We start from the raw sequence: 23456 nt of genomic DNA on the forward strand, positions 1-23456 counted from the left end.
GATAATCGATATGGCATGAGTGATATGGTCTCATGTGTGAGCTCTCTCTCGAAAGTCCTTGCAGAATAAGATTGCCATAATCAGGTAAGAGGACTGTTAGTGATTCCACGCGTTTCTTTTCAAGCTCGAGAGAAACTATTTTCTTATATTTGGATAGTGAATTAAGTGACGCAGGCACTTTCTTACTGACCACAGTTGTGTGTTCAGTCCAGTGTAAGTAATGGTCCACAATTAGCCCCAAGTCGTTTGCAGAAGATGGAAAGGTTATTTCTGTGCCGTCTCGGATTAATGGTGGAAGAGTTTCTCTGGACTGAGGGAAAGTAAGCCTTTTATGAGTGAATAAGATAGCTTTCTTTTTAGGTGGGTTCAATTTCAAACCCGTGTTCTGCGTGTACTCTAATAAGGCAAATAAGTCAGCACTCACATCCTGGATGGCTATGCACAGTTTTGTTGGACTTCCAGATGGGAGAAGCTAAAGATCGTGAGCGTAGAACTGATATTTTCGTTTGGAGATAAAAATCGGCACATCAGCGGATAATGAGAAAAGCAATGGACCCAACACTGATCCTTGTGGCACATGTGATACTACATCTTTGCATTCTGACCTTTTTGTTTCAACCTTTACACACCGTTGGTGGTATGCAAAATATTAGCGGAATCATTAGAGGGTCTCCAACCGATGCTTTGGGCCTCACATTCAAGTTTTCGTCAATACGAGAACGGCTGGGTAAGGAATTGTATGTGTGATGACGCTAGATATCGCTACGTCGTGACAAGGAGACCTTGTACCTCCCTAGCCTCTTGACATACGGAATCTTAAGGAAGATTTATGCGGTGTGCAGTTAAACATCACTCCGCAGGAAATACCCAGAAGTGAAGTGTCAGGAGTATTGTGTAAGAACGACATTCCATTGCCGCCGTCCCGCTTACGGAAGCACCAGAGCAGGAGCGTATTCCATTAGCGAGTCGTCTCTGTCCTTAGGGTGTCGATAGCAGCTTCACAGACGGAGCCGTGAATCCACCTCGTCACGCTTGTTACTGTGCGGCCGACCTTCCACGGGATGGAGTGCCTTCGGATAATTAGTTTCCTGCAGAGTTAGTCTCGCATTAGCCACCGGCGCGCTGTTCGGCTGTGTTGATTTAGAGGACAACGCAGCGCCCGTAAAAAGAGGTATCGTGCATGCAAAGTGGCAGATTAGCCCTCTAGAGATCATTACTGCCACGAGCGGGCGCAAATAAGATTCGGAAGACTGCACCTTAAGCTTCACAATTTAGAACACTTGTTAACGGGAATGGGTTCCCATCAGTCGTTTATCTTTTCGTCAGCGAAGGTTGGTCTGCGGTGGGTGAATTTAATATCCAATTGATGTCGAGGTCTCTCTCTGTCGAGATTTTAACGTTCTGTCAATGCGGAGGTCGTTATGGACAGGCGCTGAAATACCTGTCCGTAAATTTGTAGCTAAACGAAGACCCATGTTATAAAAACACGGATATATTTCACCGAGAGAACATTTATAGATTGAGTTACTGAATTAATTTTAGGAAATTATTATAAATACGACTCAAGAAACAGGGAGACCAGTCGTTTAATACAAAATATCAGTACAGGGACTCTACTTCGCAGAGAAGACGAAGGGCTTCATAAGAAGAAACATGATTATAAGTGAAGATATTAGAACAGAATTAAATATTTTCAACATGAATGAAAAAATTCAAATATATCGTGAAGATTAGACACAATGCCTCATGAGAATGTCAGGTCACAGAACTACTGAGAAGATCCTGAACAACAAGCCGAATGGCTAAACAGACATTATAATACCCTGAACAAAATGGAAATGACTTTGTTTTTTATTTCAGAACAGGCAACAGCCTTATCCTTGAGAGGAAGAAGAAGAAGATGATGATAATAGTTTCCACTTATTAAACCACCTTTTTGGGCAATTTCGTAATAATCTGAAGTAAATTTTAAATTACGGTATCCGTAAGAAAATGTTTCTACTGTTACGATTCTTTCATTGCATAATTCATCGCAGTATATACTTTAGCTCTGGTTTGTCTATAGCAGCTCGTCTCGAAAAGAGGTTATAAGGTGATTATCAACAAAAGTAAAACAAAGGTGACGGAATCTAGTCGAATGAAATCAGATGATACTAAGAAAATTAGGTCAGGAAAAGTGAACACGAAAAGTGGTTGAATAGTTTTGCTGTGTGGGCAGCAAAATAACTGACCGTGGCCGATTTAGAGAGAATATCAAAATCACGGTGGCAGCAGCAAGAAAAGATTCTCTGAAAAAGAGGAATTTCTTAACATGGAATTTGAATTTAAATATTAGAAAGCCTTTTCTGAAGTTGTTTGTGTGGAATGTAGCCTTGCACGGAAGTGAAACGTGGCCGATATGTTGTTCAGCCAACAAGAGAATAGAAGCTTTTGAAATGTGATGCTAAGGCAATACTGTACTTATATATTTGTATGTTGTGCATATTTCTTTCAACAACTGTCTCATAACATCAAAGGTGTTTTCATGAATCCATGGAAATGAAATTTTTTTCTATAGTTCACTGCAAAAACACAGGTCACTTTTTGTTTTCGTTTCTAATAGAAAATTGGCAAAATGAACACCCGGCAATGCCGGTTTTGTCTGGTAGTTAGAAGTGAAACTAAAGGATCGAAATTCTTCTGTTTTCATGCTTTTACGCGCGATATTCTACAATGTTTAGGATTTCGAGTATATTGTAGTGGAACTTCTAGAACCTAAATAAAACTTCTTTCCTCTACGTGTAACAATGAAAATCTTTATTTAACCTTGTTTATGAACGTATAAATTGCTGTTGACGCATTTTTACAGCTGCAAACTTTACCGTGAAAACCACTATAACTTCTGAAATGAGGGTAGTTTTGCCTCTCTATTTCGACATCACTCACTTCTTCGACTCGCATCCTTACCGATGCGAAGAGGAATACACTGGCATTCTAGAATGTAGTTAAATAAATTATGACGTGGTATCTTGAATTTCTCGAACAGTATACTATCACAGCATGATTCTCCTGAATACAAGAGAACCTTAAGGTTCTTTAAGTGGTACAATGCAAGTACCTTTCGCCATGCACTTGACAGTGGTTTCCAGAGCAAAGATGTAAATGTAGAATATCAAGAGATCACATCGCGCTACGAGAAGAGATTTGATAGTGATGCAATGTACATTTACGAAATATCTTATCAAGATGGTTTATTGTTCAGCACAAACACTTAATTACCTGTTTCGGGCGAAAGGTGACAGTTTCTAGATGCAACATAGAGTGATTTAAGAGGAAGAAATTTGTGATTCGAAATATGATTTAAAAATAGGATTCTTTTGTCGTGAAATATTTCTATACCACAAGACAAATATTCAGTATGGAGCAAAACTGAAGACAGCGCATTTCCTGGCTTTAGCTCACCCTAAACGAGCTTTACCTTTCGGTGTTCCTACATGTAGTCTTGTTTTCCAAACAAATCTAATTATTTTCCATGAATAAGGTTAGACTATCTGGTCTTTGAAATAGTTCCGAAACGTTTCTTACCTATATTGATGGACCACTACATCTGAGGATGACAAGATTGGCTTTCCTACATCCAAAGAACTGTTTACAATATTCTACGTTGTAGCGCCAGCTAAGATAGGAGTACTGACACATGTTGGGACGTTAACTCGGATCGTGAGACTAACTAGAACCCTGATTAGATCACTGCTAGCGACAAACAAGGGGACGGATGCACGTCTAGGTCTGACAAACCATTTTAGTATTTCTCGTATATTTCATTAGTCAGCAATACAGAAAGAGTATGTCATTTGATGAACAGGTTAAAGGTTGTAGCTAGGTCATTCTTCACCATAAGCTTCCTTGCTGGGTTAGTAATCCAACAGACAAGGCAAGAGTCCCCCAAGCATACAGTACAATAGCAGAGATCTACTGAGAAATTCGATACGAATGGGGTCGCCAAGCATGCATAAATGTTCATTTGGTAACAGGGATACTAGATGAATCTAAGGGGCTAAGATTGACTTTCCATCAGGAATATATATTCGTCTGTGAGGAAGCTTGAAATCTATTTGGTGATCACAGTTGGTCACATTATCGTCGTGAAAGAAAATTGCATTGTTATTAGAACACCGTACCCGTCTACCGGTTCGGAGCCTTTAGCACTAAAATTATATGGTGCAACGATTAGAAGAATCCTGCTAAAGAGATATCTAAAGACACTCCTGGATGAACATAATTCATACATGATATAGATCACGCATGCAGAATGGTATGAATGTGATGCACCGAATTATAGCCACAGAAAATTTCAGCTTCTCTTGAAAACAGAGTTACTAGCAATTTAGATACCTTAAAATCAGTTGTACGATATGACGCGAGTGTTTGGACACATACAGATTCCGTCCAGAACAGTTAACAGTAGTATTAGCAGCCAAGTAAGTGGTTAACTCACGAGCGTGCACACCTATGTATAAAGTGCGCCAAACACAAATAACGTTGTCTTGTATCGTTACAATTTTGCTCAAAAATTGCGAGCCCGTACCTATTCCTTCTTTACTGCTTCAGCTAACACACTGGCAAGTTGTTTAATTAAACTAAGATTAAACTGCGATTTTACTCATACATGTTTACCTTCTTAACGTAAAGGCATCTAATCCTTACATGTGTACAAAGTGTTATAAAAAGCGGTCATTGAAAGCGCAGGGAGACTATACTGAAGGCATGGAATGAGATGACATCGAAAAATGAAGATGGAAATAAATGAAAATTTATGTGCGTTATTCATGAAATGACAATCGTACACTAGTGCACATTGTTATAAGTTGTCACAATGAATTATTATTAAATTCTGAAGAGGCATTGTTCACAGTTTCTGTTCCTATCAATAGTATATCTCGTAATATGTATGCTTGACAATACTTCTGCACGAATTTTAACCATGGCATCAACTTTTCATAGAAAAAGTTCTGTCCGAGAAAATTTTGTGACAACCTGCCCGGCACCCAGTTGATTGTCAGAGACTTTGGAGTTAGATGTCACTGGTTATTTAGATAGGAGAAAAAATTATTAAAAAAAAAACAGTTGTACCAAGAACACAAATATCAGAGAATGGTATTGATAAAGCACTAATATATGGTTAAGACCATGTTAGATACTAAAATAGTAGGGGAGATCGTGGTAATATGAAACAGGACTGTAATACGAAACGCCATAGTATTTGCAGCCTGCTAATATGTTTGCAGTAGTTTTGAGTCGTAAAAACTATTTTCTTTTCTTTCTTTTTTGCTTTTGTCGAAGCGTTCGTTTCTTGTTGAAATCAGAATTTTTTCGTAATGTTTGTAGCAGGAATAAACTTTTTTTTAATTGATTTGGCCTGCTAAGGACCACATGAAATAACTTAACGTATTCTTTCTTTCCTCCTTCCTTTCTTTCCAATAATTTTCATCCTTTCCCTACACTTTTCTCATCTTTCTTCTGTCATATTGCATCTGCTTTTTCTTTGTTTTCTCCTGGAGGCCCTTGAAATCTTTTACTTTTACTCAGAACCTTTATCTTTCTCCAGTTTCTGCATCCATTGTTTCCTTTTCCCTCAGGTTTGCTTTAACTTCTTTTATCCACGCCATTGATGTTTTTGGGTTTCTGTTAAAGAACTTAAAAGTTCTTCCTGTTATCCTGCTTTCATCGAGCGTTTTTATGTGTCCATAAAATGCAACTCTTCTCTTAATCATCGTGTCTAATGTTTGCTCTATTGCTCTGTTTTTTCATAAATTTCTTGATTATTTCTTAATTTCCATTTCCCATTCTCATATTTTGGTCCCAAGATTTTCCTGATTACAGTATTTTTCCTGTCGTCCTTTTCTAAAAAAAAATGGCTCTGAGCACTATGGGACTCAACTTCTGAGGACATCAGTCCCCTAGAACTTAGAACAACTTAAACCTAACTAACCTAAGGACATCATACACATCCATGCCCGAGGCAGAATTCGAACCTGCGACCGTAGGCGGTCTCGCGGTTCCAGACTGTAGCGCCTAGAACCGCACGGCCACTCCGGCCGACCGTTCTTTACTACTTCACCTGATTGTTTGGCTAGATTTAACGAAAGGCTTTCTGATGCATAAAGGCATTCTGGTTTAATGACAGTACTATTATATACTGTACACATTAGATTGCACACAAAAATGTTTGTTGTGAGTCTATGTTATTTATCTGGATAATGGGCTGTAATTGTGAAGACCGAATAAATAATTTAGTTAAAAAATAAGCGATAATCATACCTGCGGATTTTCTGGCGCAGACACAGGGGCCGTCGAGGGCTGAGTGGTTTGCGACGCGTCTTGGGGCTGAATGCCGTGTGCACGGCCATTGGTGACCACACTCAGCTGCTCGTCCACTTCATAGTTCTGTTCCGGTTGCTCGTAGTTGTGCTCTGAGGGTTCAGAGTGGCTCTGGTGTTGGTGAGCTGGCGACTGCTGGTCCTGCTGCTGCTGCGACTGCTGTTGTTGATGGTGCTGCTGCTGCTGCTGTTGGCCTTGGTGACCGAAGCTCTTGCGACCGCGCTGAGGAGTCCAGCCATGGCGCCTCACGGGCTCAGGTTGGCTCGGCGGTGGCCCACTGTAGAACTGGACGCGGCTGTTGGATGTGGGCGACGACACGCGTGACTCGTAGTTGACCACGGCGGGCGCTGGCACCTCGACCACTGTGGCGATCGTCTGGTCGCTGCCATCGTCGTGGTAATTGTGCTGCCTGTTGTGGTGGTCTCGCTGCGCGTGCAGCGCCGAGATGTCCGATGGGGAAGACTCCTCGACGCTGAACTGGCTGCGCTGCACAGCCGTCGCCGCCGGCTGGTCCTCGGTCACGAGTGACGTGGGAACCACCTGCTGCTGGTCCTCCACGGCTCGTTCTTGAGACGCCTGCGCAGAATCGGGCAACGACGTCTGCGAGTACTGTCTCGCTCCATCACCTTCCGTCCGACTAGAAAGAAAATTGTCGTGACTGGAAGATTCACTGCTGTGGTGAAATGGAGAATCACTCGGTTGAGATGTACCGAACGGTTTACTTCGTGCAGTGTTGGGCGGTGATGAGGGACCCTGCACTACCGACGAAGAGACACGGACGGAGATTACTTGTTGTACTGTCGAACTTTCGGGCCGAGAAGTCGGCTGTCCAGGGTGGTTAACAACTATTTGAGTAGCTTGAGTGGGATGGGAGGAGAACCACGAATTGGAGGTGGATTGGGGAAAGGCAGTACTGTGTCCCTGGTAACTGTGGTCTTGACGCTGCTCGTGGAGCGTTACAGTGTGATAGCTGGGGCTGGGACCAACACTGCTGTGAAACAAGCTTCCTGTCTCGGCACCTTGGCCTGTTGACGATTGATAGTGAACATTAGGGTCTGGCACAGAGTTGTGCGGACTACTGCTGTGGTATGCACCATTCGTTGAGGTTTGGTGAGGGCTACGATGCTGAGTGCCACGTGTGTTTTCATCCTGATGCTGCACATAGAAGCTGGTGATCCTCGACGCAGACAGTACGCCGTCACTGGCGTGTTGGTCACCATCAGTAGGGTCTCCGGCGGTAAGTGATATCAGTTCCTGTTTCGATGTGACGATATCTGTGACTACCGATATACTACTGTCGGGAGGAAGGGTGACGTCGGATGTCGTGGGAGAGTTCTGTGGCGGGTAAGTCCTGTAGTGGAGTTCGGAAGCGGAATCCTCGATCCGCTGGGTGGGTTCTGTAGAGGACCGGAATGTCTCGCTGTCGCTTTCTGCCGGTGGTTTGCCGAACGTGCTGCTGTAATCCTGCTGGCGGGTGGACGGCCCAGAGAGTGGGGTCTCGGTGGTAGCGCTAAAGGGCGTCGGGGTGGCACGGGAAGTGGTCAGAGTGGTGCTGGAGCTCTTGGGCGCCAGGCGGGCACCGAAGCCGATGTCCTCTGGCGCCGTGGTGGAGTCCCGCAACCTAGGTTTGACCACCTGCTGGGGAGTCCGCGGCAGTGACGACCCGATGAACACAGACAGGAAGTCGGTCCCCGCGATCAGGTCGTCTGCTCGTGGGCGGGGCCGCCCCGAGGAAGCGCGGGCGGGTAGGCCCGCGCTCGGCCCCACTAGTGCCACGCACGTGATCTGCAACAGAGCGCCGCGGGCCGTCATTGCCGTGGACTCAAACACTGTACCTTACTCAGCTATCCTTTTTGTTTATTTACTTATCAGAGTATTTCACCTTTCTTACCAGACTTCGCTGGCCGGAGTGGCCGAGCGGTTCTAGGCACTTCAGTCTGGAACCGCGCGACCGCTACGGTAGCAGGTTCGAATCCTGCTTCGGCCATGGATGTGTGTGCCGTCCTTAGGTTAGTTAGGTTTAAGTAGTTCTAAGTTCTAGGCGACTGATGACCTGAGATGTTAAGTCCCATAGTGCTCTGAGTCATTTGAACCAATACCACAGGCTTCCTCAACGAGTTCAAATGGCTCTGAGAAGAAAAAAAGAAGGGGCTGCGACTTAACTTCTGAGGTCATCAGTCCCCTAGAACTTAGAACTACTTAAACCTAACTAACCTAAGGACATCACACACATCCATGCCCGAGGCAGGATTCGACCCTGCGACCGCAGCAGTCGCGCGGCTCCGGACTGAAGTGCCTAGAACCGCTCGGCCACCACTGCCGGCTCTTCAACGAGCAAACATTATAGTTTGTATAGTGCAGAGCAAACAATAATTGTTTACCGCATACCACACTGGTGTGGAGGACGTCAACCAAATTGATATAAAATATTGATGGTCCATCAAATCGGAAAACTACCTCAAATTTGCATATAAAAACCATCAAAGCTACAACGTATGTTCGAGACTTTCGGTATTCTCTCGTTCTCGAGAAAAAATGAATACATTTTGTAGGAAATTTAACGTAGTTTAATTTTGTACAGGGATTGGTTTGCACAAGGGACCGAGGTTCTCGATTGATTCAAGAAGTATAAAAATGTCATTCAAACCCATTCCCCCTCCCCGCACCCTTACACACACACTTACATCGCTCTACTCATGATTTTTGGTATGTTCATCACTGCACATAAATTTCCCACTACACGAATAGTTTCCAATCCGTGACCTTTTTATCTCTCCATTTTCTGGGCTGTTATTACACCATCTGCTTGATCGACCACTTACAAATCGTAAACCTGATGTCTGTGCAAGTTTCACCTCAAATTTTGTGAATTCGAACGGCAGAAAATAAACAGTAAAATAGTTTTGTACGTGTGCCCTTTTTACTGCGAAACTAATGTACTTGTTGGGATTAAGTTGAGATTGATTTTTAAGGGTAATTAGTTTATGCATAACATTTGAAAAAGTCTTTCTTCTTTGAATACATTCATAGTAAAGTGTACGTAAAAATGTTTACGAAATAGCCAAAAAAATGTTCAAATGTGTGTGAAATCTTATGGGACTTAACTGCTAAGGTCATCAGTTCCTAAGCTTACACACTACTTAACCTAAATTATTCTAAAGACAAACACACACGCCCATGCCCGAGGGAGGACTCGAACCTCCGCCGGTATCAGCCGCACAGTCCATGACTGCAGCGCTTCAGACCGTCCGGCTAATCCCGCGCGGCACGAAATAGCAGACAAAGCCAATGGAAGTTAACACAAAAAAAGTCAGATTTTGAAAATAATTTGTGCAGTCGCATGTTATTGCAGTGAGGTTGGAGGAACAGCCATTAGCAAGATACTAAAGGTCATGACAGCCGGGACCGTGACTGAGAGGATGCGGGCTCGTTTGCAGGCCACTTTTGCAAATCTCTCTTGCATAGTTCGGACACCACAGCCCCTAGGGAAAACGTATCCCAGAACAAAATTAAACTTCTGCAAATGTTCTACAAAAAAGATCCTATTCAGTTTTTCTCCAGGACCAATAATTTTCGCGCAGAGAGCGTGGGAGTACTGAAAATATCACACCCTGCATATGCGCTTAAGCTTAAGTGACTTTTGTAGGTCAATTAGTGATAGTTCCCTGAACTGCTGAGCCACAATCATCTGTCCCAGATCAAATTGTTCATCACGACTTTCTCTACAGCACCGTGATAGGTTGTAACCAATTACCTACATAGTGTACAATAATAGTAATTATGTTAATAAAATCATTCAGCAAACTGGCCTAGACAAGACTGGTTGCGACACTTGTTGTCCCAAAATCGGAACAGCTTTCATGTTTACAAGAGATAGCTTCATATAATAGATTGTGTATCTCAAAATACAAAAAAGACAATGCAACACAGTCATCAAGCCAGAGTGCCCTTTTGGGGATGAGATCTCACTACAAACAGAAAAAGAGACATCCAAGTAATATAAAAAAAAAGAAAACAAATCAAGAATATTTTAAGATTAAAATATACTGAACGAGCAACGTAAAGACTAAGTTCAAATACAGAAACTGAAAAGTACATCAACATGTATTCGGATATCGATAAACGAAGGCTAAAATTCTGTGAGTGTTTTAAAAGACCGGAACCGATGACAGCGGAATTTCACGAAACTCGCAATAAAGCGAAAACTCAAAGAAAAAAATTTATCAGTGCACTAACAGAACACCTGAAAGACACAGGAATTACACAACGTGAAAAGGAAAATATTTAAGCAGAAAATTCACGACTGCATAATTAGCTTGCTGGACAAACTCACAGCCGGAACAGCTTGGTCTGAAGAGCGGCAGAGAGCCAAATCTGTGAGAATGAAAGTAATGTGTACCCAAATGACAGCTAAAACATAATGCTGAATATGCGCCTTGTTGTATAATATTTGGTCCGGTGAGGCCCTAGTTTGAGTAATGATAATAATAATAATAATAATAATAATAATAACGATAACGTTAGGTGAGCAAAATTACAGGCTGACAGCCTAATTTTGTTTTTGGATTTCAGGGGTGACCCAGGATTTCTTATTCTCTACAATTCGAACTTCAAATCGTAGTAGAGAATACCAGGGTGCTTTCCGAAAGAGAAGAACCTACCCAGAACAGATTTTTAACTTAAAACCAATAATTAGCCACAGAAAGTTAACCAGAAAACTGATAAAAGCATCGTTTATTGATTTCAAGAAAGCATTTGATTTTCTAGACAGAAAGACAATAGATAAACATCATTAGAGAATTTAGCGTTATATTCGTGAACTTTAATAAATAGAATAGCTAAAGTGAAATGCATCGTAGAAACATCTCAGCCATTTAAAATACAAACTGCCTTAAGACAAGCCGACGACTTACCACTTTTACTGCTTAACTGGGTTTTAGAACAAATTGTAACGATCTGGTACTGCAGCTAAGAAGTCACAAAACTGAAGCAATAATTTCGGGAAGGAAATCAAATTGAATAAGACAGACTGTATTGCTTTTACACATGATTTGACAATGCATTCAGAAAATCTGACTGAACAGTTGCTCAGATATATCTTCCGGAAAGTATAGCGAATAGAGCGGATCTCAGAATTCCAGTTCAAAAAACAAAATTTATGACAAATACGAAAAAAGTAAAGTAAAGAGCATTAGTATATTCATATATCTTGAAGAAACTATACAGTAGAATAGAACAGAAAAATTTGCGGTAGATTTTAAGATTAATAAAAGGAAAAGAGCATTTTTTGACAAGAACATATCAATAAGTAATGTATATCTAGAAATATATAACGAAAATTCTGTGCCAAGACCAGAATATTTACATGCCTGTAACAGCTTAAATATGAGCTAAAGCAAGCAGAATAGGAACATCTGGAATGACGGATAGTTAGAAAAATGCTGGCTGCAGTACAAAGTAAACAGAGTTTGAAAATGGCAAGTAATGAGCAGGTCTCCCAAAATATGCAGAAAATATCAGAAATAATGGTAAAGCGAAAGTTAATTTTCTTTGAACATTTCTACCAACTGAGAGAGAGCAGGGTAAAGAAGCAAGCGTTCCTGTATTTCTGCAAAAATAAATTAACTGATCCGTGGAAATCAGAAATAGGAAAACATCTACAAGAAACAGTAACATAGAAACGGAAATGTCACCAAAAACTTTTTAATAATAAAACACGATGTTTGGTAGGCTTTCAAGACAAAAGAAGAAAGAAATCTGAACAGCATCGGGGCTAGCATGAGCAGAACAAACGAAAAGAGGATACAGGGAAGAGATCGAAGAGCACTGGAGAAATACGAAACAACAAAGAAAGGAATTGAACTGAAGATATTACTTGATCCCTGTTGGCAATAAGAAGATAAAAAAGTTATACACTATTTTCAGGCTTCTGAATGTGAAGCAATTTCCTCATTACGTTCTTGTCGAATGTGAGAAGTGACCTGTGCAGAAACATAACAGAAGGAATCAATGTGAAGAATAAGTTAATTGGTCAGAGGATGTGCGAGATGTAATTGAGTAAGATTAGCAAATGGGACGGAAAGAAGAAAGAATTAGCGAGTCAGGAGAAAACTATAGATTGTTTGTAACGCTACATACTGGTTCCCTGTTGGGTGGAAAGCAAACAGCTGCAGTATGCCGACAGCTGAGCTACACCGATGACAAAAGATAATGCGTTATCCTCCTATTGAATGCAGAGTCGTTCTGAATAAAACGCAGGTTACAGGGTATGGCTGTCGCATGGCTGAATTGGGAAAGTAAATGAAGAAAGATTTAGTGCTATGCAAAGTTACAGCCCTGATGACTGACCTATCTGATCCGATGTCGTAGTTGCGGAATGCTAAATGGCATTTAGTATCCCTAAGACAACAGTCATCATACAGTAGTTTGAACAACGTCCTTGAACATCGCTAGCGTTAACAGTTCAAGGACACATAGTGGAAAAACGGTGCACCTGTGACATTTTTATCACTTAAAACTGTGTTTATTTTTACCACTTTTAAACATACTGAAATGTTGTGTACGTAGTTGTTGTTGTTGTATGTGATCTGAATTAGATTCGCTGAAATGGAATGAATTTTGTGGTACCTTGTAGATTCACCATTTGTGACTAGTTTTCTCTGATGTCATCGCATCTTCATTGAATTAACCCTCGGAGTGGCCGAGCGGTTCTAGGCGCTAGAGTCTGTAACTGCGCGACCGCTACGGTCGCAGGTTCAAATCCTGCCTCAGGCATGGGTGTGTGTGATGTCCTTAGGTTAGTTAGGTTTAAGTAGTTCTAAGTTGTAGGGGACTGATGACCTCAGAAGTTAAGTCCCATAGTGCTCAGAGCCATTTGAACCATTTTTTTTTTAATTAACCCTGACAATCTACTCATTGATTGTCAGTGAAACTACACTCCTGGAAATTGAAATAAGAACACCGTGAATTCATTGTTCCAGGAAGGGGAAATTTTATTGACACATTCCTGGGGTCAGATACATCACATGATCACACTGACAGAACCACAGGCACATAGACACAGGCAACAGAGCATGCACAATGTCGGCACTAGTACAGTGTATATCCACCTTTCGCAGCAATGCAGGCTGCTATTCTCCCATGGAGACGATCGTAGAGATGCTGGATGTAGTCCTGTGGAACGGCTTGCCATGCCATTTCCACCTGGCGCCTCAGTTGGACCAGCGTTCGTGGTGGCCGTGCAGACCACGTGAGACGACGCTTCATCCAGTCCCAAACATGCTCAATGGGGGACAGATCCGGAGATCTTGCTGGCCAGGGTAGTTGACTTACACCTTCTAGAGCACGTTGGGTGGCACGGGATACATGCGGACGTGCATTGTCCTGTTGGAACAGCAAGTTCCCTTGCCGGTCTAGGAATGGTAGAACGATGGGTTCGATGACGGTTTGGATGTACCGTGCACTATTCAGTGTCCCCTCGACGACCACCAGTGGTGTACGGCCAGTGTAGGAGATCGCTCCCCACACCATGATGCCGGGTGTTGGCCCTGTGTGCCTCGGTCGTATGCAGTCCTGATTGTGGCGCTCACCTGCACGGCGCCAAACACGCATACGACCATCATTGGCACCAAGGCAGAAGCGACTCTCATCGCTGAAGACGACACGTCTCCATTCGTCCCTCCATTCACGCCTGTCGCGACACCACTGGAGGCGGGCTGCACGATGTTAGGGCGTGAGCGGAAGACGGCCTAACGGTGTGCGGGACCGTAGCCCAGCTTCATGGAGACGGTTGCGAATGGTCCTCGCCGATACCCCAGGAGCAACAGTGTCCCTAATTTACTGGGAAGTGGCGGTGCGGTCCCCTACGGCACTGCGTAGGATCCTACGGTCTTGGCGTGCATCCGTGCGTCGCTGCGGTCCTGTCTCAGGTCGACGGGCACGTGCACCTTCCCCCGACCACTGGCGACAACATCGATGCACTGTGGAGACCTCACGCCCCACGTGTTGAGCAATTCGGCGGTACGTCCACCCGGCCTCCCGCATTCCCACTATACGCCCTCGCTCAAAGTCCGTCAACTGCACATACGGTTCACGTCCACGCTGTCGCGGCATGCTACCAGTGTTAAAGACTGCGATGGAGCTCCGTATGCCACGGCAAACTGGCTGACACTGACGGCGGCGGTGCACAAATGCTGCGCAGCTAGCACCATTCGACGGCCAACGCCGCGGTTCCTGGTGTGTCCGCTGTGCCGTGCGTGTGATCATTGCTTGTACAGCCCTCTCGCAGTGTCCGGAGCAAGTATGGTGGGTCTGACACACCGGTGTCAATGTGTTCTTTTTTCCATTTCCAGGAGTGTATTTCGGTTGATAGGCACAATGTTTAAATTAGGGGTAATACATTAGAAAAATAAGTGTAACGGCGTCACACTAAGGAGTTGTATTTCATAGATTACGTCCTCACAAATTGGAGTAGAAAATATAACTGGTCTTGGAGTAATTTGGTGCAAGTAAGTGTTGATTTACAAACAGAACAAGGCACAAGCTAAAATGATAAAAAAATGTGTTGCCAACCTAAATCAAATACGAGAACACAAAGAAGGAAACAGTCAGAAGAAAAGAGGAAAGAAAAAAATTAATAGATAATGGCGTATTTCGAGGACTGTGTGGTTAAGTTCTTTAATCGTGGTTCTCAGATGGACTATAATCGAAGAGACGGCGAAAAAAGTTGGATTCCAAGTGTGAAATATAGAATTTGTGTATGACAGTTACGGTACGTGATGAAGTTGCTGAGGATCTGTCGACGTACTGTCATCTTCGCAGATCTTGAGAAGGGTTATAATGCTGTGGACAGACGTAGAGCTTATGACATTCCACAAGACCTCAGGGTGTGCACTGGTCAATACCTAAAGCGAGTTTCCTTGGTGAAATTTTTCAGTCTTTAGAACACCTAAAGGCGATCAAATTTTTGGCACACACTCGTACAGTCTGCCACAGCTTTACCAACTTTACGTCAGCGATCACATTTCATTACTCATTTAGAGGTATGAGAAGAGGTATACCTTTGTACAACTGACGCCCGAGGCAGTACAACACTTGTGAGACAAAAGGAGTTCGGTGTGTACAGCAGCACAGTACGTGATCTACGTAAGCATCTAGCCGCTCGTTAGGCTCCACGTAAAGTAGCAGTGAACTCATTACCAGCGGGAATGTGGTTGAGTTGTAAACAAGATACGTCTCGGGCAACGAACAGGTGGAGGCCTGTTTGCAACAGAGAAGAGCTGATCTCTTTACCGCGGCAGGAAGCAGAATGAAGCGGCGTGAAGGCCAGACCTACACGCAACGAAGGCGTCGGCGCTGACGGAGTAACTGAGTCATCGTCCATCTGCAGAGAAATCTTGCTGACAGCGATTACTCCAACTCGCCATGTAAATAGGTCTTGCTAAACCTTAATGACCCAATTACCGTTTCTTCAAAAGGTAACATTCCTAGCCCATCCTGCTTTCAGTCAATCGGCTTCTGTAGCCATTACTTCGTTAAAATCCCTTCTCTTTGCTCTGAAGAACAGTTATCGAATTTTTTCCGCTCTTCTGAAAAGTTTCATGGGGCGAGAGTAACAACGCCATTGCGGCATACAGTTCAATTGAATAAGCAGGGAACACTTAATCAAAAAAAAAAAAAAAAAAAAAAAAAAAAACGTATCTACCGATGCTTGAAAACTGCTTACTAGCAAGAATACAAAAGAGAGATAATCTTACTGGGCTTACGAAGAAATAACTGTTACATAACTAAACCCGTGAAGCCTCTCGCAGGAGCTGCAGCTTATTTTTTACACTTGTTTGTTATGTGTGAACAAGGCCAGAACGAATTAAGATACGTCTTACTTAACCCTCCTGCCATTAAAAGACGTTGGTTGTAGATTTTCACCCAGACGAATGGTCACATGCTGTTGCTTAGCAGTTGCAAGCATGTATTAAGCAACGAGATAAAAATCTATGTCTAAACTCACTTATAAACACCGCGAATCACATTATGGTGTGTGACTGTGGATATTCGTCGTATCACTATCTTTCCCTCTGCCCGCCCCCCCTCCCCCGCCCCCCTCCCTCCCACGACTTTCTGTTCCGTGGGAAGAACGTTTGTCAGTAAATCTCCATGCGGCATCTAATCTTCCCCCACGATCATTTCGCGAGACGAACGTGGGAGGATATAAAAATATAGTATTTGTAATTTAAAAGGCAAGTACGTTGCTTTGAGATTAAAAAGTTATAGTTCCCAATGGGACAGACACATCTAGCAGCACATCCTTTTAAACGAAGTGGCAAAAAATTTCGATATGCGTTCAGAGTTGGCAGTTTCATGTATGTTCTGTAGTAGGCTAAATTACGTGACACCTGGAAATTTCTGCAACTGTCGTCACCGCCTCACGTGATTCAGGAAAGAGGCAGAATAGGCTTATATGCTGCTTCAGTGTCGCACACTATACTAAGCAAAAAAAGGAAAGAACTCTTACATACTGTTTTCCCATTCACTCACCAAAAACTGACGCCGTGAGAATGTGGTTGTATCGCAAATACAGGTATCGTTCGTTTCAAAAAGTCGAAGCAACAAATCTAACTCATTCTTTTCTATTTGATTTGGTAATTGCGTCACTTGTTTCGCATCTTCACGTTTTATTTCGAGAATGTTTGTAACCCATACATTTTTCAAGTCAGATAACGGCTGATACCGCGGTAATTTTGGTTAGTGTGTTGCGTTAAACGAGTTATATGAGTTACTAGAAGTGAAACCGTCTGGCATCGTCAATCAAGTGTAGGCAGTAGGCAACTGTTTATTTTTAAATATGCACTGGAAGACATCTGAAGACTGACTGCCAGAGCAACAAATCAGTAATGGTAGCGTTCTGTAACATTAATTGAAAAATAGTGTCCTTACAAATAAGAAACTGAGTTCAATTATTATTTGTTTAATTATTTTTAACTTTAAATCAAATATGACATTATCTGGCGTTCACCTATGACAAATGTCCTACTAGTTTCCTTTGACTACGTTAGATCGGATGGTAGGCATTTCCAGATGGGAGTACACTTTCTGAAACCAGTAGTGTTCTAGCAGACGAGACTGTAACTGTAGCTCGAGTAGAAAATAGTGTTTAGCACAAAGCTACGTTTTGTATAGCTGTGGGACTACATCACTCCATTGTTACCTAAACTAAAGATAAATCAATAGAATGAAAAAGACTGATTATGCAAAGGAAGATCTTACTCTAAATTTTCGCTTCTGTCTCATTTACGCAGTACACAGGAGAGGACAAATTGTTTCAACAGAGCACGTGTAAAGGATTTTGGTCTGTGACGTCAACCAAATCAATATATTCGATTGCTGATGCAACAGACCTGACTACTGGAAGGTTTGTCCCTGTATATTCGTGTAAACAACTTTGACCTTTTCTTAACAGGGCTTTGGAGATAACGAACAGCGCGTAACGACTTCCCACTCCTTCAGGAGTCGTGTCGCGAGTGTTCAGCGGCGGCTGCCGTATCTCAATTGCCTCGATAAATTTTTTTACGGCCTCCGTAGCGACAAAACTTCTGTAGGGGAATCTGGAGACAGGAAATTAAAGTTTCTAACAAATGACCATCAGATGACTGGAAACCCAGATTCCAGGTCGTAAAGTAGGCACCGAACACATTTCGTTTTTGACACTTGTAAACACGCGAAACAAGGACGTCACAGGATTGGTAACACGATGTAAATTGTAGCGAACATCGAAATGTGAAGGAGACTTAAAGCAGGTTTTTTCTGGATTTCCATTTGTGTTTTAATCGCCACTTCTAACGAGCTCTACTTCATTCACTTTGTCACACATTTTCAAATGCATTCAAAATTTGTCACCAGCATAGTTGCGCTCTAGCAAAACTTCGATTCGATAGTTTTGGTACAGTATATAAACGGTAGGACTACCGACAGTATTGGTAGAATTGGTAGGAACATAATCATAAATGGATGCGTGAGAGAAAAAAATGGGAGCCGACGACTTCCCTTCGTTTTTCGTTTGTTTTTTTGCACGTAATTAGTACCTCAAATCGCTCAGCGTTAGTCATTTTTTATTTTACATCTTTAAAATACTGCAGTTTAAAAGTATTAAAAATTAGTTGACCACGTAACTTCTGCGTTCTCATGTAACCAAAACAATTACTTTTGATACAAGTACTGTTTACATACACAAACATAAAAAAATCTATATAATCATTTTTGTTATTTTGTGCTCATTAGAACGTTCTCCATCACCTTCAAATACAAGAGTTTTCTATTAATAATGATAAGTGCAAAATTTTTTTATATATCGTCACTCAGTTTCGAGACGGTTCGCAATTTTCGGTGTCTAGGGGGAATTTAGCAGGCACTGATCGCATATGTAAGCAAAGTGACCGAAAGGGGGTAATGCCCGACAGGTATGCAAGACACCTAACGTTCATGTAAAGTGATTACAATCTTAACTGATCAAGGCTACTGGTAAAGCTACTACTGGTAAAGCTACTACTGGTAAAGCTACCGAGTCCATCCATACTTATGTTAGTCCATGTTAGCCTATGGTAGTTTTACACCTATAATCACCAATGATCGAGAACTGTTTCAGGATTGACAAGAATTGAGAATCGAACATTTAAACGGCTGAGGCTTCATGTAATAAAATTTTAGATTTCACCTGTACTGTAGAGCTAAACTAAAATTCATCTCCAGGTTTCCATTACATATTTCTGTAACACATGCTGATGTGTTACTGTAAAGTGTGGTACACTGAACAATATGAAATCTTAGTACTCGAATATTTTAAAGTAATCGCTGCCAGTCACAGTTTGCTAGTATGTTGGGTAAGTTCTTATTAACACTACATCTTTCAGTGTTCGCCTCCATAACTGGGCGGTAAGGTGGTGTGAGGCTATGCGGTGGACCTGGTTTCGACATCCAGAGCTGCCATGGACTTTTGCTTTGTGGTAGGAGTGGAAAGTGGATGACTCGACCTCCTGAAGGTAGTTTAGGCGCTGCTAGGGTGAGAAGTAGCGGCTCCGAGGTTCCGAAAGCCGACAACGGTTGGTAGTTTGGTGTGATGACCCAAGGCCCCTCCACAACCCATCCAAATGACGTCATATGGCGCACGATGATGCGACGGCCGCACTGCATCACGTGACCTTCAGGATCTGATCGACGAGGTCCCTTTCATTCATTTCCAGGTGTAACAGCTCATCATCAGAGAATTGTGACAATGCAAAAACATGTACCTTAAGTACACTATAATTATTCTGTACTGTGACCACAGTAATTCAGGGCGAACATTCATGTTTGGACGTATTATATTACGCTTATGTCAAGAATAAATGATTAATTACTGTAGCGCGTCACTGTGGATCAGGTAGGCTACTTGAAATTCTCGATGTTTTGAAAACTTGTGTAACGAACCTATAAGTCTTGAAATGTGGGCTTGTATACAAAATTTTAAACGTGGTTATTTATCTTTGTTCAGTTGTAATTAATCCATTGTAATTGCAAAGTGAACGTGCACTTCTTATGTAAACGAATAGTAGGTAGATGCGAACAAAATATTTTCACTCTCTGAGGAGAAAACTGGTGATTGCAATTTTGTGAAAAGATCCAGGTGCAACGAAAAACACCTTTCTTTTAATGACTGACACACTAACTCTCTTATCATATCCATGATACTCTCTTTCCTGTTCCACGATAACACAAAAGCTGCCCTCATTTGAACTTTTTCGATTTCCTCCGTCAATCCTATCTGATGCGGATCCCACACCGCATAGCAATACCCCAGAAAGGGATGGGGCAAGCGTAGTGCAACCAGAGTCTGTAGTAGACCTGTTATATTTTGTAAGTGTTCTGCCGATAAATCGCAGTCTTCGATTTACTTTTCTCACAACATTATCTATGTGATCGTCCCAATTTAAGTTATTCGTATATGCAATTCCTAAGTATTTAACTGAGTTTACAGATTTTAGATTTGTGTTATTTACCGAGTAACTAAAAAATAGCGGATTCTTTTTAATGCTCATGAGGATGACTTCACACTTTTCATGGCTTAGAGTCAACTGTCACTTTTTTTAACCATACAGATATCTTGTCTAATTGATTTTTCATTTAATTTTGATCATCTTACGACTTTAAATGATGGTAAATGATAGCGTTATGGGCAAACAATCTAAGAGGGCTGCTCAGATTGTCTCCTAAATCGTTTATGTAGATCGGTTGCAACAGAGGGTCTGTAACACTTTCTTCGGGAACTCCAGATATTGCTTCTGTTTTACTCGATGGCTTTCCGTCAGCTGTTACGAACTTTCTCATACGAAATCATGAATCCAGTCACACAATTGGCACGATACTCAACAGGCACACCATTTAATTACAAGTTGCTTGTAAGGGACGGTGTCAAAAGCCTCCTAGAAATCTAAGAATATGAACAGTTGGACAGAGTTTAAGAGCAGACATAAGCGCAGAAAAACGTGACAAGTGGTCAGTTATGTTTTCTTATGATGAAATAAAACTGAAATAATATAATTTAAAAAAATATATTGCTATGATTGTATAAAGTAGTTATAACCAAGAAGATACTGGAACTTTATGTGGCTGAGTGAAGCAACCAGCAGAAAACAAACGTCAACAATGAAGATTGGTTCCAACAAGCAGTCCTCTTACGAATTTTATGAATTTCATTGTGCTTACCATGGTCACGTATACTTTTCATATAAACTGCATCAAATCTTTTACCATTTGGATTAGAGCACATTTTTGTAACGCGGTCAGGGAATGAAGATATTACGTCAGGCAACGTTATATTTGAAGTTATATCTTTGCACTCGCGTTGTGTTATGTACGTGGTTACATGTAATGGTTCGCTCGAAAATTTTCTTGCGTTACACATTTCTCAAAACTCAGTAATTTTGCTACGGGTAACGGGATAACATTAAAAATTACAATGCACTCTTCAGTTTTTTATAATCGACACACGAAGATGCCTGAAAATGGTCTTGTGGGCCAAAACTGGCTGGTTGTGCTTATGATACATATGAATTTAAACAGACGAGATGGTTTCCATTACCACATATTTCTGCTTCATCTGAATGGTGGCTGCGACATCAACAAAAACTATTGTAATGACTCGATGAGGGGCATCGAGGTAAACTTCATAATTATCAGTATGAAATGACCTCGCCTAAGAAGCCCTAAAGAGAGGTTTGACACTTAACTTAGGAAACCAGTGTGAGTAGCACCTGTTCTTATCGTCTTTCACAGAGTATTTTATAATTATAAGATGGCAGATTAGTTCGTGGAAGTAAGAGTGGACTCAAGTATTATTACTACTACATTAATATGTATATATTTAAACAAATTTAAGAAGTTAAAATTAATCACAATAGCGCTAGGTTTCGGTTGTGAAGTTCTACTGTTACATTCATGTTTATGTTTCAGTTTTGTGACGTCACATCCGTTAAACTTTAGGAGAGCGGGATGCCTATGGATTCAGATTGCAGGTACTCAGATGACACAGCCGAGCAAGTAAGCGCCTAGTTTCATAGGCGCAAGGCTTCTGGGTAGAATATCGCTGTTGGTACACTGTTTTTGTTATTCACACGTAATTCTAGCACCACATTTACTATCACAGCATAAATTGTCAAAATCTAATAATTCATTTTTTGTTTTTCTCAAGTTTATCTCCAAAAAAGAGAAAAATAAATGTTGTTAAGAAGGTTCTAAATAAGAAAAGGACACACGAGAAAATACAAACAGATCAGTATAGTCTTTTTATTTATATTATTGTATCTAGATTTGTGATAAATGTGCTATGTAACTTATAAAACACTGCCCGAATCGGTGTGATACTGATCGTAGAAACATGGGAAACAATAATTATTGCGAAATACATAACACGTAATGAACGCCGAGTTTTTCCATGTGCATGGTTTTTGCGATACGTCTGTTGCAAAACAAACTTGGTTTTCTTTAATAAACGGTTAGTGGTGGTCACACATTTTCGCGGCGTACCATGCGTATCGAATCATATCACCGAATATAGCTCACAAAAACAGTTGTACCAGCAGCACTATTTGATGCAGAGACCTCACGCTTATGAAACGAAGCGCTCGACTGTGTACTCCTTCGAGATTACAGGACCAATAAAGTGTATAACTACGCCTAAGCTTTTCAAACTAGATTTTCTAGGAAACGATTGAGAGTTGGGTCCTCCTTTTTACATATGTTGAAGTCCTAGTCTTGCCGTACACATGTTGTCAGCGAGTGATGAGACGTTCATTCGGTCGTCTTGTTTGGTATAAAAATCTGATAGCACAAGTGATCTCTCGGGTCAGGAAACTGGGATTTGACTGAAGACAATTGATGAAATCTACGCGTTCGGTTTGTGGCGCTACTGAATGAGAGATCAGAATTTATTACCATTCTACCACGAGCATGGAGAACGTCACAGTAGCTCAACCTGCAGGACAACTGTCCACGAAAGGAAAGGTTGCGGGCTCGAGTCCCGGTCCGATACACAATTTTGGTCTGTCAGGATGTCTCACTTTTCTCCCGGTCTTTCATTCTCGCTCTAGTGCTTGTACGCGCTAGACAGTGGACTGGCAAATGCGGCGCACGAAGAGCAGAGGGCAGGGAGTCGACACAGCACCTGCAGCTGCGCGAGCGCGCTTTCGATCCCCCGTGCGGACATTCCAGCGCAAATGCCACGGCCGCACTCGTCAGCGCGCAACAGCCGCGCCGCGCCGTCTGACGACGATTACTCTATGTCTGGGAGCTGCCATGCACAGCACTGTGTAGCATCGATGCTGCTGCACCAATCAACCGTCTGGCGCAACGACTCCGTTCTTTCGTGGCACTATGATAAAAATGATATTCAGAATCAGATTAGTTAAATGTCACTCAATGTCTATCCAAGGTGCAACTACTCCCGTGCGTTCCTCAACACTTAGCCCTCGACCATGTTAACCCCGGTCAGTGCATGGTACACTACCTAACCGAACACGGTCCATATCCGGTTTATCTGTACAGTTTCAATTCTTCAACACTCAGCCCTC

General features: G+C 42.0%; 1 protein-coding gene across 1 annotated transcript in view; it reads right to left on the minus strand.

Moving 5' to 3' along the window:
- LOC124777510 (flocculation protein FLO11-like) overlaps positions 1-23456 on the minus strand; it is a 503784-nt gene that overhangs the window by 9352 nt on the left and 470976 nt on the right. The window contains exon 2 of the mRNA XM_047252957.1: positions 6301-8145. Within this exon, the coding sequence (XP_047108913.1) occupies positions 6301-8145 (1845 nt within the window). The remainder of the gene's footprint in view (positions 1-6300; positions 8146-23456) is intronic.

This window comes from Schistocerca piceifrons, chromosome 2 (assembly GCF_021461385.2).
Source record: "Schistocerca piceifrons isolate TAMUIC-IGC-003096 chromosome 2, iqSchPice1.1, whole genome shotgun sequence".
NCBI lineage: Eukaryota > Metazoa > Arthropoda > Insecta > Orthoptera > Acrididae > Schistocerca > Schistocerca piceifrons.